Source organism: Harpegnathos saltator, unplaced genomic scaffold (genome assembly GCF_003227715.2).
Source record: "Harpegnathos saltator strain DR-91 unplaced genomic scaffold, Hsal_v8.6 scaffold285, whole genome shotgun sequence".
NCBI lineage: Eukaryota > Metazoa > Arthropoda > Insecta > Hymenoptera > Formicidae > Harpegnathos > Harpegnathos saltator.
In genome coordinates this window covers 52,443-69,677 of record NW_020230078.1, presented here as the reverse complement: position 1 = coordinate 69,677, position 17,235 = coordinate 52,443, and the positions used below count along the sequence as shown (strand labels likewise).

The following is a 17,235-nucleotide window of genomic DNA, read 5'->3' as shown; positions in this document are numbered from 1 at the left end:
GAAACACTTGACGACACGGTTTCTCCGACCGGCCGTTCCCGCGAAATAAGGCCGGGAAGTCTCGTTTCCGCGCGACGTCATTAAGTCGCGGTCGATTTCGTTCCACGTCGATACCACCTCGACTCCGGGCTTCGGAGGAGATCGCGCGTGAAAGCGCGCGAGGAATACAATGTACTCTTTTTTTCTGTTTCTTTTTTTCTATCGTCGATGCCGATGACGTCGCGACGTCACACACGATCCGCGATCCTGACCGAACCGTCGCGGTTTAATTATCGATTCTTCTGCCGCGTAAGTGCAAGTGAGCGTCCCGTTTAAGGGTTAATGGAGAATTCAGCCCCACGGGGCTTGCGACGATTAGTCTTTCCCTTCGACGAGAGACGCGAACTAATTGTGCAGATTGCCAATTACGCCAATTCCGCGGGAGACCTCGCATTACCGCTTGAAGCCGCTGCTCGACGAAGAAATTAGCGCGAGAGGACGAGAACTGGACGAATGTATGGGCGATATCGAAAGACGCACCGTCGTCGCCGCCGCCACCATCGAATATACAATGTATATTCGCTCGAGCGAGTGCGCATCGGCCGAATGAGAAATCTCATTTCGAAATATCGATTTTCCCGCGCGGTCGACGCGCGCCCGCGACTGCGGTTATCATTTAATGTTTACTCGCAATTTGTTTCACTTTAATTTCATATCGTACACGCATCTGGCGGCTCGGTTAGCATGCAAAATACTATGTTCATAAATAACCGCTAGCCGTTTAACGTAAATATTACATGTACGAAAGACGCGTCACGTTTTCGCATCGGCCTTCCACGGCGGCGCGCGTCTCCGCTCTGCGAACCATCTTGCTAATTAAGTTGCTGAAGTTCGACGGCACACCGACTGACGACGAAATGCGTTCTCCGGATACTGGGGATCCAATCGCGGAGAACCTTATCGAGGGACGTAGCTTGCTCGCTGCGTTAATAAGTGAGCATAGTTAATGTCGTTCCGGCTGCAGCGTCTGATAGGCGAGGGTTTCCTCGAGTTTGCCAACTCGGGCATATCCAGATGTCGCGAGTTCGCGAGACCGCTTAATCTCGATCGATTTCACCAAAGTTCACACGTCGACCGGAGATAACGCACGTGCCGCGCGCGATAAATTTAATCGATGTTAATAATAGTCAGGAGAGAGAGGGCAGTAAGAGGCAGGGAGAGACGCTAATCGTGAATTTTCCCGGATTCGACAAACTGCGTCTCATCATCTTCCGCGAAAATCGCGATCTTCCTTTTTAGCATCCAAACGGAAGCATCCGCTCGAAATTCGAGAGAAAACGGAACGGAAGAGAGAGAGAGAGAGAGAGAGAGAGAGAGAGAGAGAGAGAGAGAGAGAGAGAGAGAGAGAGAGAGAGAGAGAGACAGAGCTTGCACTCGGTTTTCATGCACGTCGATAAATTATTCACGCGGTGGATAGCCGAAAGAAAATCAGCGGGTTATTGATCGGGAATTAATCGGCAATGCTAGCTAAATTGCCTCGTCGTCATGCGGCCCATCGACTAATTCTTTCCCGCTGACGAGCGTCTGAGGGCCACGTAAATGTAGCTTTCTATTTGGTGGGCGACGTTTAAATGGATTCGGTGGGTCGCGCTGCTACAAGCCGCGGACGATGGAAAACTAAATAATTAGCAGAACGACGGTGAATGTCGGTCGAACGATTAACGTGGCGTTGACGTGCACAATTGATTTTCTGATTGGGTGGCCGAGGGAGGGAGCCGATGAGGTTCGGGGCCGCGTGCATGTCCGTTATTCGTCGGTACTTAACGCGGCGAAGTAGTATGGTGTACTACTTCGCCGCGTCGATACAACCGCGGCGAAACTACGAGGACCGTGCGCGGGCCACGCTTGCGTAACACGCTGATGATCGGCCTCTCGATTTTATTTAACAAACGAACGACACAGGCCGTGCCGGCGCGATTCCGCAAACACGCCCGGTGTCCGCAGGATCGGCGAGTCCCTCGGAGATCGCATGTACACGAGGACGCAATCTCAGAGCCGCGCGATATGATCGCCCGTAGTTTGTCGCGGCAACACGCGATTGTGTCGCTTACAATCCCTGTCTCGGTTCATCTTCGAGCGACATGCGTTACCGCTCTCGTGCGGGATCGTATTGGAATCTCCGCGATTGCGTGACCTTGATGTAATCGACGGGACAAGGGAACGGAGATGACGCGATGGTCCGTTGTTGCGAGAGAGAGAGAGAGAGAGAGAGAAAGGGGAGGTGCCAGAAATTGCTTTCGTCGCTCGTTCTGCCCCGAAATGTGTCCGACTTTTGTCCTCGGCTCTGTCCTCTCGGCTACGAAGTGATTCTGTTCGTTGGGGAAATACGGACCGCGCGATCTTAGCCCCCGTGATCTATTTCGGAAAATGGAGTCGGACGGAGTAACGGCGTTGCTCCGTTACTCCGCGAACTTCTTGGAGCGAAGTCTCACTCGAAACGAGCGGGAGCTCGCTCGAAGCGACAACGGAAGCATCGAGGCTCCCGGAACCGCCAGAGTGAATGTTTCAGTCGATTACAGCGAATTCGTCTCGGCAACAATGGAACACGTCGGATTCGCTCTTCGATTGCGAATGAAAATATTCACTCCACGCGCTTCTGAACGAGAGAATTCACTCTGTGCTTTGCGCGAGTGAAAGGTCACTCGATTACACGCGACTCGGCTGCCACTTTGTTCTCCTGAGTGAAATTTCGCTCGAAGACGTCTCGAGAGTCATCTAATTATCTGGAAGAAGGCCACTTCATTTGATTCCTCACCGATTGTGTGATATCATTCGGCTCGCACAACGGCTCTCTTTATTCTTGCCGGGCGGCAGACGCATCGCCTTTATCCACTTGCTCCCTCGATTGATAATTCAGAGCGGAAGATCGCAATCCGGAATCAGCAGCATCGTCGTGACATAATTAGCGTTCAAAATTCACAGACGTAAGCCACGTTACGTGTATCCTCGCGTCCTTCGTATCCTCGTTACGAGATGAGCGTTTCGAGTAATCCGCAAGCACACCGCAGAGCTTCCGCATGTCGGAGCGCGCAGACGCTCCGCGAGTCTCTTCGGCGCCGAGAATTCGTGAAATTTTCGTCGCATACTTCGAGGATTGTGATCGAGAGGAACGAAAGCCGGGAAGGATAATTAGCAGACAGGAGGTTGGCGAAACAACGACCACGATGCATCCCGTCGAAAGTAATCAGAGGATAATAAGAAGAAACTTGTGTTTCTTTAATTATTGCGCGGCGAGCTTTACATGTCATGTTGTCGCAGGAACAATGAGAGAGAGAGAGAGAGAGAGAGAGAGAGAAAGGGAGGGGGGAGGATGGAAAGGTTTCCGCCTTCGGAATATTTCTGTTCCTTTTTCTTTCGTATACATCGACGACGTCGTGATTACGCCGTAAACCGCGAATCCTTCGATCGTTTCGCCTCGTCCCGTTAAACTCGGATTCTTTCTTCGTCCTCCGGCGTTTTCAAGTCGAACACACTTTTCGAGTCTAGATGAGCACCGTTTCGAGTTGTAAACAGCTGATTACTTATGCTATTTGTACATTTGCGCGACTACATGCATAGGTATGCACATACGCGCATACACACATACACGCACGCACGCACGCACACGTGTACGTAAACATAACGCACACGTGTATACACGCAAACACACATACACATACGTACACGCGCGTTTCGCACTCTTAATCGTTAATTAACTAAACGCACGTCGTCGTCGTCGCCGTCGCCGTCGCCGTCGCCGTCGCCGTCGCCGTCGCCGTCACTGCCGCCGCCACCGCTACCGCTCCGTTCTTATGTACAAATTTCTCCGAACGGGATTTAATTAGGGAAATTCAATTGGGAATTTAATTAGTCCGCGTGTTAGTTCATCGGGTGATTGCGGTTACACGAAAGCGTGCTAGAGATATACTATGTTACAATTCAATTTTTTCCTTAGACTACACTAGTTCGGATTGTTCGCTCGCGTTTTCAAGTTCTCGCGCGATCAGGCTGCCGGAAAGTTCGCGTTAATTAACCCGCGTGAAACGATGAGAGAAAGAGAGAGAGAGAGAGAGAGAGAGAGGCGATACATCGCCAAAGAAAATCGCATTCCGCGTTCCCAGTTCCCAGTTACTGAAAACAAAAAAAGACGAGAGAAAAAGAATTATTCCCAACGAAGAAGCTAAATTTCACTGTGATGAAATATCTCTCGGGCTTTACAAGTTGTTATTAAATGCGAGAGGTCGAATGTAACGTCGAACGCGCGATATTATTAACGCAGAAATTATTGCTAAACGCGAGATTTTCCGTGCCACGTAAAAATAGCGTGGAAGGTTTCGAGGAGGGGAGCTTCGCAGAGAACAACTTGAATTATCGAACACAACGTCGCAATTAAACACACTCATAGGACGCGCGCGAGAATGACTTCCGAATATAAAATTATCAAAATAGGAATCGTTATTATTACACATTCTGAAATTATCGTCGATATGTAATTACACGTAGTGTCGATATGTGTAGAGTTGCACGCATAGGAAGATTATCGACAAACAATTTGCAGTTCGTTAAAAATATCGCTATTACGCGGGACGAATACGCGGGACGAATCGGCGGGAAGATCGCTAACAGGAAGATCCCTTTGTCCATCAGCTAGCCGATATCTTTTCTCTCCGATATCTCAGAGTTCTCGTTACGTCGATAAGAGCGAGCCAATCACGCGAGTAGAATAGCACCATTCGTCCGAGTTCCTACCTTTGTCTAGGTTCTTGTATCTCTTTTGTGGTCCTCCGTCATTCTCGTTAACACACATACACACGCATATACAGGCACACAGCCACGCACACATATATCGCGCACTTTTGTTCCACTTCCGGTTACGTTCATACCCTACTGATGGCGACCCCCGGTCTCCCGGGGTCCAGCCCGGCCTACCTGGCCGGCCGCCACGTTTGATTGCGATATCTGCACAGCAGCACCTTCTTGAATGCCTCGCGGAAGACCTTGTTGAAGATGGTGTAGAAGATAGGGTTGACCATGGAGCTGGCGTAGCCGAGCCAGGTGACCAGGTCGTAGAACTTGCGGTCGATCCGGCGCTCGCAGTCCGGGCACACAGCCGGCACCAGGTTCAGCACGAAGAACGGCGCCCACAAGATTACGAACGTGAAGAACACCACGCCCAACACCTTCGTTGCCTTCTGCTCCAGGCGGATGATCCTGCCGTGGCGGGAGCTGTTGCGCGAGATCACGCTGCTGGTGCGTGAGTGATGACTGCGGACGCCCAGGCTCGGGTGCGGCCCCCTCAAGCTCGGCGACGACGGGTTGGCTGGCTTCAGCATCAGGCCCGCACTCGTTGCGCCGTTGTGCGCCCGCACGGTCGCCGCGCGTCGCAACGGCGTCGCTCTCGTGCCGGCCGACAGCAAGGTCCTGGTGCTGCCTGTAGGCGAAGATTCCGAATGTTGAGGGTTCGGAGAGGAACGAAAGGCTCCAGATCATTCTTTCGCGACGCTTTCTCTACGATTTTGACATCTAAGAGTTTGAGCGTTCGACGTACCGGAGGATCCTCGTGTTAGACATCGGGAGTCTGCAAAGCTGAGGCGCTGAAAGTCTCCGACGTAAGGTGGAAAATATAATGATAGGAAAAAGATTCGCGCGGCCGCGAACTCTCGAAGAACTTCGGAGTTCCCCGGGAATTTTCCTAATAATTTTCAAATCCTGTGGATCTACCAACGCAAGGAAGAAGGATCTCTCGGGATCAGTCATGTGAGAACCCTACGATTCCAGCGAGAGCGAGAGCGAGAGGGAGGAGAGAGAGAGAGAGAGAGAGAGAGAGAAAGAGGGGGGAAGAGCAAGAGCTAATGATCGGATGCGCTCGCGACCATGAATCACGTCTTCGAATCTCTCCGCTTTCCCGACCGCAAAAAGAGGGTGATCGAAGCGAAACGCCGGGGCTGAGCAACCCCCGTCTCACCCGGTCCTCCCTCCCTCGTCCTGAAACGACCTAACCACCCATCGGCAGAACAACCTTCTCTCGCTCCTTCCCGCTCTCACCCCTTTCTGTCTCTATCTCTCCCTCTCTGTTTCTCTCGCTTTCGCAATTTTTACCGGAACGTTAGCGGCACGCGATGGCCAGGGGAGAGAGAGAGAGAGAGAGAGAAAGAAACAGAGGGAGAAGGAGGAAGAGTGAGAGAGTTCTCGGAAGCAATTATCGAGGCTAATCGAAGGCTCGCGTTACGTCACCGAAGGAGAGCCGTTCATCACGACGTACCTAGGCTGGAGCCTCGCCTTCCGCCGCGCCACGTGACCACGCTATTCGTCATGGCCAACTGCTCGTAGGTCCCCTTGGCATTGTCCGCGGAACGGGCGCTGTTGTTTCTACCGAGCAGACCCACCTCCAGGTGTCTACCGGTGAGAGGTCTCACGGTATCCGCCTGCAGACCCGCTTCCAGGTTCCTGCCGCTGATGGGTCTCACGGTATCGCTGGATAGACCCATTTCCGGAGTCCTGTTGCCGACGGGCAGCCTCGCGGGGTCGCTTAAGAGACTCATCTCCAGGTTCCTGGCGAGCATGGGCTTCATAGACTCGCTCAACAGGTTCATGTCTACGTTCTTGTTGCCGATCGGCTTCATGGTCTCGCTGGAGACGATGACGACCTCGCTGACGGGTGGTGGTTTCTTTGATGACTCCCCGAAGTAGGGACACGTGCACGGTGGCGGTAACATAATCGGTTCTGCCGGTTTGTCCTCTTGGCACTTCTTGCGTGAGTCGTCCTCGCGACAGGACGACTGCTCGTGGAAACTGAAGGACCGTTTCCTAGGGGTCTTCGGCGAGCTCGATGTCTGGACCGTTCTCTCCACGTGAGCTTCGTTGTACGTGGACGCCCGTCTCCGGTGCTTCCAAGGACTCACGAGCTCCTCCTGCGCCGACAAGCTCGTCCTCGAGCAGGACACGCTGCTCTCAGTGCTCTCCGCGCTTCTGCGAGCGAACAGATGGACGTTATTTGTTGCATTTTTCTGTACTTTCGTTATATTTCACCCGGGGGAGGTGTTTTACCTTTCGTTTTGATATTTGCCGGAACAAATTCGTCCGGACGGATCTTTTATGGGCCCTTCGCAGTTACGCGGGACTTTGGGTTTTGTTTCTTTCTGTTTGTCTCGGAATCACACCTAAGTAGGCTACCATTTGTATCTCGACTGAGAACTATACGCGGCGTATCCGTATTAAGATAAATGAGCTCAGCATTTATTTGCATTATTTTCTTGGCTTGAATTTCGCCGGGATCTGTTAAGCCTCGTCACGACTAACGACGAACAGAAGACCTCGTCGGCGTAATACCGAGTTAATACACCGTAATGTGCAATGTTCCCGCGCGTGTGTACGTGCGCGTACATGTGAACGTTTTGTTAAAAGATTAATGTGCCTGGAGCCTGCGATTATTTCACGTTGAATAATCTCTTCTCCGTTTGATGTAACATCGACGCAACCGACCAGACCGGAGGAGAGAAAAAACAGAAAAGAGAGAGAGAGAAAGCCGAGAGGGAGAGAGGAGAAGTATTTGGGAAGCTTTACGCGCGATAGAAGTCTTTGTTACCGATCGTGATCGAATCAAAGATAGAATCTATCTCGCATATCCGCGGTGGAAACAGTACGGGCGGCCTTTCATCGAAAGATTAATTCCCGGAGCCCCCTTTATTGCTCGGGCACGAGATAATCCTCTTATTGCCCGGTGCGTAATCGGCGCTTTTAACGTTGCAAGGAGAGAGAAAATATTTGGAAATTTCTGTCGCGCTCCGGCTTCAAAGGGAATCTACAAATATCGCCGTCAGAAATGTAGTGCACTTCTATTGTTTGACACGCGTACCCCGTGCCTTTATCACTTGATACGGAATCGGCGCGTGCAATTGCAGCGAAGGAGAAAAAGCCAACGGGGGGGGGGGGGGGAAGAAACAAAACGCATAGAAAAAAAGGACAACGCGATTGCAGCACCCCTGCATTTTGCACGGCGCGTAATTGATCGCGAGATTGGACGAGTTTGCGCGGCGCGGCAAAAAAATTGCGTCCGCCGCTGCAAATTAGAGGCATGCGAAATGTGCTCGCGCTGAACACTTTCGACGGCCCTTGGATTTGCGCCGGTTGCTGTTATCGGTCGTACGTCGAATAAACGCCCGTATTTCGGATCCCGGAAAGCATCGCGGCAATAATGCAACACTGCATCTGCGAAAAAGGAGAATGAAGATCGAGAGTAAAGAGCGTCGGCGTAATGACGTATAACAACGGCGGGGAAACGACGGGAAATCAATAGGAGATGAAAATTCCTCGCTTAGAGGGGGAGGGAAAAAAGAATTCGGGCGTCAGCGCGTCAGCGTCCGGCTGAAAGAGACAAAGAAGCTAAGGGATGGAAGACGACGTACCGTTGAGTGTCCAGCAATTTTCGAAGCGGAGCAGAGCTCGACTGATTATTGCGTGGGAATGGAAATAAAATTTCGATCTTGCGATAACGATTTTCCAGTTATGCGCTCTGTTATTATTGCCGAAGATTGATAATTTTATCAGCGGTGTGGGTGCGTCGAGGTTTTCGGGGATAATCGAGGATGCTTCCGGAAGGAAGAGAAGCAGCCAGATTGTGCTCGGAGTGGATTACGTTCCTGTCGTGACGGCAAATTGAGAAAAATATTGGCTGAGATAGACTGAGGGCGGTTGAAGAGAAAGGTAGGGTAGAATAAGGCAAGGAGGAGGCAGGGGGTGTTGTCTGGTCAAAGAGGAAACATATGCTGTTGGGTAATGTTTTGTAAATAGGCCGGCTGATCTTATTTCGCGGTTACGTTTTTCACTCTATTATGACATTATTAATATAAGAAACTTCATGGAAGAAAATTCCTATTCCTATTAAATCTTCGTTTTTTTTCTGTGCAATAACAAAGCTTTGTCTCACGTAAAAACTCAAATTCTTTTCACGATTTATATTTCTTCATGTATCTCTGTAGATATCTCGAAAATTGTATTTATATCAATGTGTATCAGTTGATATGTTAATTTACGTTCACATTTATTTTCTATTAGAGAGAGAGAGAGAGAGAGAGAGAGAGAGAGAGAGAGAGAGAGAGAGAGAGGGAGAGAGGGAGAGAGAGAGAGAGAGAGAGTTCCTTGTTTTTAAAGAATTTTTCTCCTGTTATATTGTTACGCGTTGCGCACTTGTGGATTTCAACGAGCTCCTTCCGGATTTCGAGTTTATTGTTTTCGAATAATTAATGATCGAAAACGAGGAGATTTCAGCGAGCGAACTATGTCTCTGGCGAGAGAAAATACGCGACAAAATTGTATCCTCCAATTAATTTCAAGTGGATGTAAAAATAGAATTTTAATTGAAAAATTTAGAGGAAGGGAGAAAGAGAGAGAATGCTCTCGAGATTAATGATAATCTCTCTTGGCGTTTATCGTTAAAGAAAACATCAATTTCGAGCCGGTCATTGAATCCGTCGTCAAAACTAACACCACGAATCGCGAGATACTCTGTATGTGTGTATGTATTAGTTTCGTATTACCAACATTAAATGCACCTTAAATTATAAGATAATAGTTGAGAGACAGAGAGAGATAGAGCGAGAGAAATAGAACGTATGAGAGAGAGAGAGAGAGAGAGAGAGAGAGAGAGAGAGAGAGAGAGGAGGAGGAAGGAGAGAGAGGAAGAGAAAATACCGGAAGGAAGAGAAGAGCTTTTGGGACAGTTCTGTGTTTATTTAACTCGAGAAATCGACAAAGAGTAACTCGTTTCGAAAAGCAGAGTTCTCTCGCGCGATAGAGAAGTGATCTCCGTTTGATGCGTTCAGAGAGGCACGGCCGGTCCTAAGTGCATTCCTTTATTAGAGGCTCACGTGGGGCAAGAGCAGTTTACTTAAGTACGACCGCGAGAGCGAGAGAGCGAGCGAGCTAACGAAACTCACCACCTGCAACCCCACTCCTTCGGTCGCCCTTTCCGTCCCCCGGGGTCGGTCCGTTTTGCACTTTGAATGCTGGCAGCTAAGTGCAATCCACTTTGAGGCTACCATGTATAAATGGGTTTTCTCGTCGCGGCGACCTTTCTGACGCGTCCGTCGCGTCGCCCGAGTCACATGGTCGCAAGATTTTCGAGAAATTCGACCGGCGTGAAAAATGGGCGAGTCGAGAAATCGCGTTCCCGTTTGCCATTTATCGCGACGAGCAATCTTACTTGGCCGATAAAGTGAATGGAGGACGTTTCGCGAAACGACTAACTTATCTCGGAAATCGTTTATTACGGAATTTAATTCGATTTATCACAGTTGTTAGTTATTTTTGGAATGACTTAAAGAGTTGAAGTCTTTCAGTTCCTTTCAGAAGGAAATTCTTCTATTCTGGAAGGACTTCGCGATTTAAATATTTCTTATGATCTTCACGAAAGATAGCTCAACAGATCTTCCGCGTGTATGTGCACATGTATGTATCTTATACTTTTCTCTTTTTATTCGCGATAATTGCGCGATAAAATTGCATTAAAAATCAGCCAACGGAAACATCTCTTGTGCGATCACGAATTTGTTTCACAGTGAATTATTAATTATAAATTATTCGAATTAATTTTTAATTAAATTCGACTGTGCTTTTCAAAAGCAAAAAGGAAAAGGAAAATTGTCACTCGAAGATTTTTTTTAGTGTGCGTTTTAATTTTAACGGTACGACTTCCAGATAAGGGCTAATGGGTTCGCCATTAAATAGAACTCGCTTCGAGATTCCGTTATTGATACGTCCATTAGTAGGTGCGGGAATAAAAAAGGACATTCGCAGTTGGAAAGAAGCCCGCGATCTCAAAGAGCAGATTGCGAGGTATTTAATGATTGCGCCAATTTACTTTGAGAGATTTTCGCCTTTCAGCGGCATCCGATCGTGCGATACGATTTCGCTTTTCCGTTCCGCGCGGAATTTTTCCAGGCCGCTTGTGTCCTGAAAATCCGGCATCGTGCGTGTCGTGGGTGTGCTGTGTGTCTCTTTGGTTTTGAAGAACTTTCGTCGCGACCGGTGTCGCGGGTTCCTCGAAATCCGCTCCACAACTTTCTCGGAAAGAAAAATAGGAAATAAATTCTCCGGCCTCCCGTCTGAAATTATTCCAGGATTATTCCAGGATAACCTGATTTTCTAAATTTCCATCTCGCGTGGAACTCGCGTAAGTTCTTCGAAAATTTGCAATTTCTTCTTTCGAGCACTTTACCGTTATCTCCCGGTTCTTTTCGGTCCCTTTGAGGCTCTGACCTTTAAATATGCTTCTTGAGGGACTTCAATGATCAAAGGTGGAATAAAAGATCGAAGATGCAACGTGATTTGAACGGGCGCGAATTTAAAGTTTTTAGCATGTTTGAGTAGCTCTCTTCGAAGGTCGCGCGGACTACGCACGTGTCGGTTTGCGAATTGCTATTTCGTTCTGCCGGTAGGACCGTCAGGTTTTTCGAATTCCGTTTCTACGAGTCTTCGAAATCGTCATCGACCATCGCGATAAGACTGCTCCTGGTTCCTGGAGGATTCGTATTATTCTCGATAAATTTCGAATCCAGGAGGCGATACGACGTGACCACGCGTATTTACAGGATCCCCGAGATTCTGGTTGAAAATTTCTCTAAAATCAGGCACCCCCGTATTCGCGAATTTGTACTTTATCTCGGCAAAAATCGTTAAATTCTCGAGCTCCATTTTCTCGGACTTTTTATCACTTTCCGTCACTTTTCCCCCGGGATCGTTTGATCCTTTGTCGAATCGTGCTTGAAACACGCTCCTTTTGAAGGACACACGGATCAAGTGGGCGGAGGCAGAAAATCGAGCAGGCAATATGACGTAACGGTGGATCGGTGGATTATGATTGAAACATATTTTACTACGACGAGAGAGACGGGGGCGAAACGCGACGAGGGCAGGAGGGAAGTAGCGGAGTCGTTTAATATTCCCGTCGCACTCTCAACGTTCTCGTTCCACTTTCAGCTTGCGTTTTCCCGTCGATCCGCCGAGACGCTGGAAACTCTAAACGTCGTCAAATATAATTCCCCTCTCACGATTCACTTGCGGTTCTACCTTCAGGAAGTAGACGATGATCCTGTATATAAGGCGTCGCTCAGATTTTCCTCGCCTTACTTTTATCTCGTATTTTTACGGCGAATTTAGGAACGATTTTTTAAATTGATGTTTCACCTCTGAGACTGATACTTTGACTCCCCGGGATATTGTGGTGCGCGAAAAATATTAGAAGAGAAGAAAAGAAAGAAAGAAGGAGGAGAGAGACATGTGTTGAGCAGTCTTCGAAGATTTGACCTGCGACCAATAAGAAAGTCCGGTTTGCACATTTAGGAGAAACTTTTTGCTCGAGATATGCTTACGCAGAAATATCGAGAGCTTTAAAATTGATCGAGAGCGAATATCGCACGTAGATTTTGCAAATTCACGCCATAAATTTTCGCGACGAACAAGGGAAATTTGCCACCGAAGCTTTCCTGCAAGTCGCGTGCGACGTTCTCCGTCGGGAAATCCTCCGAGTACTGTGAGCCCTTAAATTCGCAAATGTTCTCCCCTCCAGCAGGAGGACGTCGATTCTATCGTATGCATCGAGTCGAATCGCAAACGCGAACGTAAGAATCGTTTTGTTTATGACTTTCTGCAGTTACTCCGAAGTCGCGCGGCGGCGGCGGCGGCTTCGGAGTACTTCCGAGCATACCGTGCGACGTGAACCCGTCCGAAATGTCGCCCGGTCATAGTAAGTTGACTTGACGCGGGCTAACCGCGTCGTGGCAGTCACGGCGTTCTGCGAGCTGGAGTGACAAAGTGACACAAATTCGTGCCGTCGTATTGCCACAGGAACGCTCCGCCGTCAGGCACAATGGCGTGTTTTGAGAGTCGGGGTTACAACGCGATGGATAGGTACGTTAATAATTGAAAGCTTCTCCATGAAAACCCGAACAAGCTCAGAAATTCCCTCTTTGCAAAATTGCGCCCGAGAGAAATGTCACCTGCGCGCAGGACGTTCTGCGTAAGACCAGACAATTATGTTCGGCGATATCGGTCGAAGAAGAGAATAATAACGATCTTTCTTGATAAAACGAAGCAAAGTAAAAGAAATGTGGAACCGCGCGCAGTTAAATTCTAAGGACTAAATAACTCGGATAAACTCGGATAAATCAAAGTAAATAGCTCTATTTGCTTCGGGAGATTTACGTTTGCGCAGTTCTCCGAAGGATCTCTTTGAAACGTTAAAAAGAAACCGTTTTTTTTTTGCAAATGCGAGCCCTCATAAATAAAATGGAGATAAAACGAGAAATATAAATCTGTAATTTTGTTTCCGTCAGTTATTATTTCTGCATTATTTCTCATTTATTCCTTTTTGTGTGACACGATTTATATTTTTAATTTATGTATCTTCCCTTTTATTTATATCGCTTCTCATGCACTTTGTTTATTCGTATCGTTTAAATCGCCCTTCGTGCATTTCGCTCGCACACAATGCAAGAGTGACTGATCGTTTAATGATAAAATGTCAGATAAGCCCCATGGAAGAGGGCAACCTCGGTTTTCAAACGTGACTGGCTGATTTCTGACGCAAGTCGGCCATACCCGTTGCGGAAGCTGCATCTGCGATGCGATGGCCCGTGTTGATGCTGCTGATGATGCTGCTGAGGCGTCGATCTTGACGGGGTCTGGCTTGCGGGGTTGGCGATTCCCTCGAGACCCCTCGACAGCTTCAGCATCTCTGCGCCGAAGGCGTGAAGGGCGGACATGGCCGAGGGTGGCGGCTCGCTTTCCGGGAGCCAGAGCTCGTGGGTATCGAGAGTAGTCAGCTCGGTGTCGGTCGACGTGCCGGAAGTGTGTTGTGGGGTGCCGCCGCTCCCGCCCGAGCTTTTGTTGAGGAGGAACCGCTTCCAGGTGCCTCGCCTTTCGAGACCTGCGAATTATCAGAGAGCACCGAGCTTTTTAACTTTTTATCGAAACCCTAAGCGACTTGTCAGTTTTCCGAGATTCCTCTCTCCCCCTCCTTCTCTCTCTCTCTCTCTCTCTCTCTCTCTCTCTCTCTCTATCTCTCTCTTTTCTTTTCCCCTTTATTTTTTTAATTGGGGAAGGAGGAATTTCTGCAGTATTTTTTCAGCTGGAAATTTTTTTAACGTGAGATTTTGGTGGTTTTGACAGCCGGGCAATATCGGGGAACAGAATTTCAGCGAGGTTTTATCGGAAGGTGGTTCGGACGATTTTAGCGGACGGACGACGCGGGGGCTTGTGGCGGCTTCTTAATTAGAGCACGAAGGACTTTGATCGGATTTTCTCGGAGAACGTAAACATTTGCGCATGCACGATAACTTCGAGATTCTTTTCTGAGAGGAAACGAATTCCCCGATCCTCCTTGGAATTGTTCTTACACAAGCTGCTCGCGTACTTTTATTTCGCACAACTCGCCGCACTGTCGTATACAATTCGCCGTGCATCGCCTGCCATCGAGAATGCGAGTTTAGTGACAGTCATATGATTAATGGCTGCAGCGCGGCTCGTTTTTACGGGAGGATCGATCCCAGGATCGACGATGGGACTGGACTTGGGGCGGACTTCTATCTGGCGTTCTTACGACAAGAAATTTCGTCAGCACGAAGCACCGCCGTCACGAAGCTCACCAACGTCCACGACGAGATATGCAAATGCCGGCCATTATGCAAAGATCCCGGATGCGACACAATATGCTAAGGAGGCCGCTTCCGGCTACTCGCCGAAATGAAATTAATCGATACCTCTCGTGGCGTGAGCTCCATTCACGGGCACTTAGTATTCTTCGGGATTCGGGGATTGCAGCACGCGACGTGTGCTGAAATCCTTTGAGTGCCTCGTCGTGAGAAGGGCTTATGTTTTATAACGGACACTTTGATGATATATCGAGATTCTAAAGAACGCGGGAGGGCTCGACTCGGAAACAAAACCCTATTAGTTTTTAGACATGCTGTGTTAAAGACGCGCTGATAAAGCGTATGATGAATGAGGACACGGAGGAAATGGCTTTTGCGGCAGAAGGAAGGAGAAGAGAAGGAGGGGAAAATTTTCCTATTTGTAAATGCTTCAAAAAGATCTCCCCGCGGTCAATTGATATTTACACCATTTAATTTAACCATTAATTCACCGCTTTCTTTCTCTCTCTCTCTCTCTCTCTCTCTCTCTCTCTCCTTGTTGTCGGAAATTTCTCAGGGTTATTTATTATTTACTGCGAAGCTTATCAAGGCGGAAGCTGATATTTAAAATATGTAAACGTATCTTACGGCGGAGGAAAGCCGTCTTCCCTCTGAATGCCAGTCAATATTTATTCTCGGCATTCTGAATTTTGCATTATCTGCGACGTGTCTCGAGCGAGACTCGTCTCTTGCTCAAATCGTGCAGGAAACATGACGAAAATGCGTTTTAAAATGCAATAATTGCGCAACGCGGCGTATAGAATGCGAGATGCATTCCGGCGTGAAGTTGGTATGCAAATTCCGTTTGGCGCGGTAATCGGAGAGTTGCTGGGCAGAATCAAAGCGACAATAGATGGTGGCTTCCGGCGAAACTTTCCGTCCCCGGAAGGGAGGGGCTCTTACTCTCTCTCTCTCTCTCTCTCTCTCTCTCTCTCTCTCTCTCTCTCTCTCTCTCTCTCTCTCTCTCTCTCTCTCTCTCCCTTCCTCCCTCCCTCCCTCCCCCTCCCTCCCTCTCTCGAGGGTGCTTTGTGCCAGAAGGACGAATTTACGGAACTCGGGAAACGTTTATGAGACGCCTACAAGACACGCTTTCCTTTGAAGCTTCGCCGCCGGAAGCTGGCCGATAAATCGGAATAAATAATTTTTATCGAACGAAGAAACTAAATCACAGCCACCTCTGTATTCCGCAGCTCGTTTTCGAGTAACGGTGCCCTCGGGGGAAAAGCAGGAAATATTGCCGCGCGGTGAAATCGCTCGATAGTGGGCGTGAAAAAAGTTGAAAATTGCAGGGAAGAACATTTAGCGACGCAGTTATGTCCTTTATTTTTATTCTTTTCTTTGCTTGAAAGTGGAAATCCCGCGAGCGGAAGAAAATTGGTGAAAGTACGATCTGAACAGCATAGCGGTAATATTCTTTATTTTTTTTCAACACCATCGGATAGGCAAGGAGAAAATAAGAAATGTGGCATAAGTCCGTGACGGAATAGTGAAATTTTCAAAATGAAGACACAAAGTTTGTGGAAGGTCGGGGACACTGAGACACTCGAGTGTCGAAGGCCGTGATTCCTCGAATTATCAATTGAACACGTTTGTATTTAGTCTATTGTAAATTTATACTTAAGGGAGGAAAACAGGAAATATTGTGAATTTATCTGAGCTGTAAAGAATATAAGCACAGATTTATTCAGCGTTTACGCAAAATAGAATACACAAATTTATTATACTCAAAAAAGCAAAGAAGAAATGAATCGGACAGTGCGATGAAAAGGTAGGATTAAACGCTGATGCATTCGAGTGTCTCGTACAGATCCGGCGGCGACTCCGGAACGAATCCGGAATTTCGATCCCATGGGGGTGAAAACAGGCTAGTGTACGTGACAATACACTAACCTGCCGGAGAGGGTGCACTCTGAGGCACACCCAACCATCCTGATGACCAACCTGCTGCTGTCCCGCCGATGTTCTGCTGTTGTTCCGCCAATAGTCTCACCGTTAGCGCGTACGTTAGCAGCATAACCCCCAAAGGGATGTAGAAACATATTATGCTGCCGATTAACTTGTAAAGAGGGTCCGGGATCTGACATTCCCCGTCCACCAATACCGAGTCATCTTCCTGAAACAAGACGAGAGCGGGAATCAATGGTCAACGTGCATCATATAAATATAAATATATTGTACAATTTGAAGGATAAAGGGAATACGGGAAATTGTATATTTTCATCCGATGTATTAATTAAAATTAACGCTCAAACACCGGTCATTTGTGAAATTTTAATCAGTTGACAGAAATATAAAATAATTATATTCGCGCAATCGTACGATAAGGAAGAAACAACCTCATTAAAAATGATACAATAACGCAACGAGTAAAACGAGACGAGACGATATGAGAAATTAGTAAAAAGGAAACATTGAATATTCGTCCTGCTGAATTATGATTCAATTTTAATAATAATAAAATTTTATCTCTTGCGCCAGCACGCGAGACACTTCACGCTTGGCTGGAGCTTTCATCATTATACGACTGATG

At 48.0% G+C, this 17,235-nt stretch overlaps 2 protein-coding genes across 7 annotated transcripts in view; one reads left to right on the top strand and one right to left on the bottom strand.

Moving 5' to 3' along the window:
- Nucleotides 1-17,235, top strand: part of Rpn2 (Regulatory particle non-ATPase 2) — a 46,382-nt gene that overhangs the window by 26,239 nt on the left and 2,908 nt on the right. The window lies entirely within an intron of this gene.
- The window catches only part of 5-HT2B (5-hydroxytryptamine receptor 2B), a 48,871-nt gene continuing 33,032 nt past the window's right edge, over nucleotides 1,397-17,235 (bottom strand). For 4 of the 6 annotated variants that reach the window (XM_025299575.1, XM_019842957.2, XM_025299576.1 and 1 more), the window contains 4 exons: nucleotides 16,596-16,818; nucleotides 13,615-13,942; nucleotides 6,281-6,987; nucleotides 1,397-5,449 (listed from right to left, as the gene is read on the bottom strand). In XM_025299575.1, coding sequence (XP_025155360.1) covers nucleotides 4,944-5,449; nucleotides 6,281-6,987; nucleotides 13,615-13,942; nucleotides 16,596-16,818 — 1,764 coding nt within the window. In that variant the 3' untranslated portion in view covers nucleotides 1,397-4,943. The remainder of the gene's footprint in view (nucleotides 5,450-6,280; nucleotides 6,988-13,614; nucleotides 13,943-16,595; nucleotides 16,819-17,235) is intronic. The other 2 variants (XM_025299577.1, XM_025299578.1) reach the window with 2 other exon arrangements.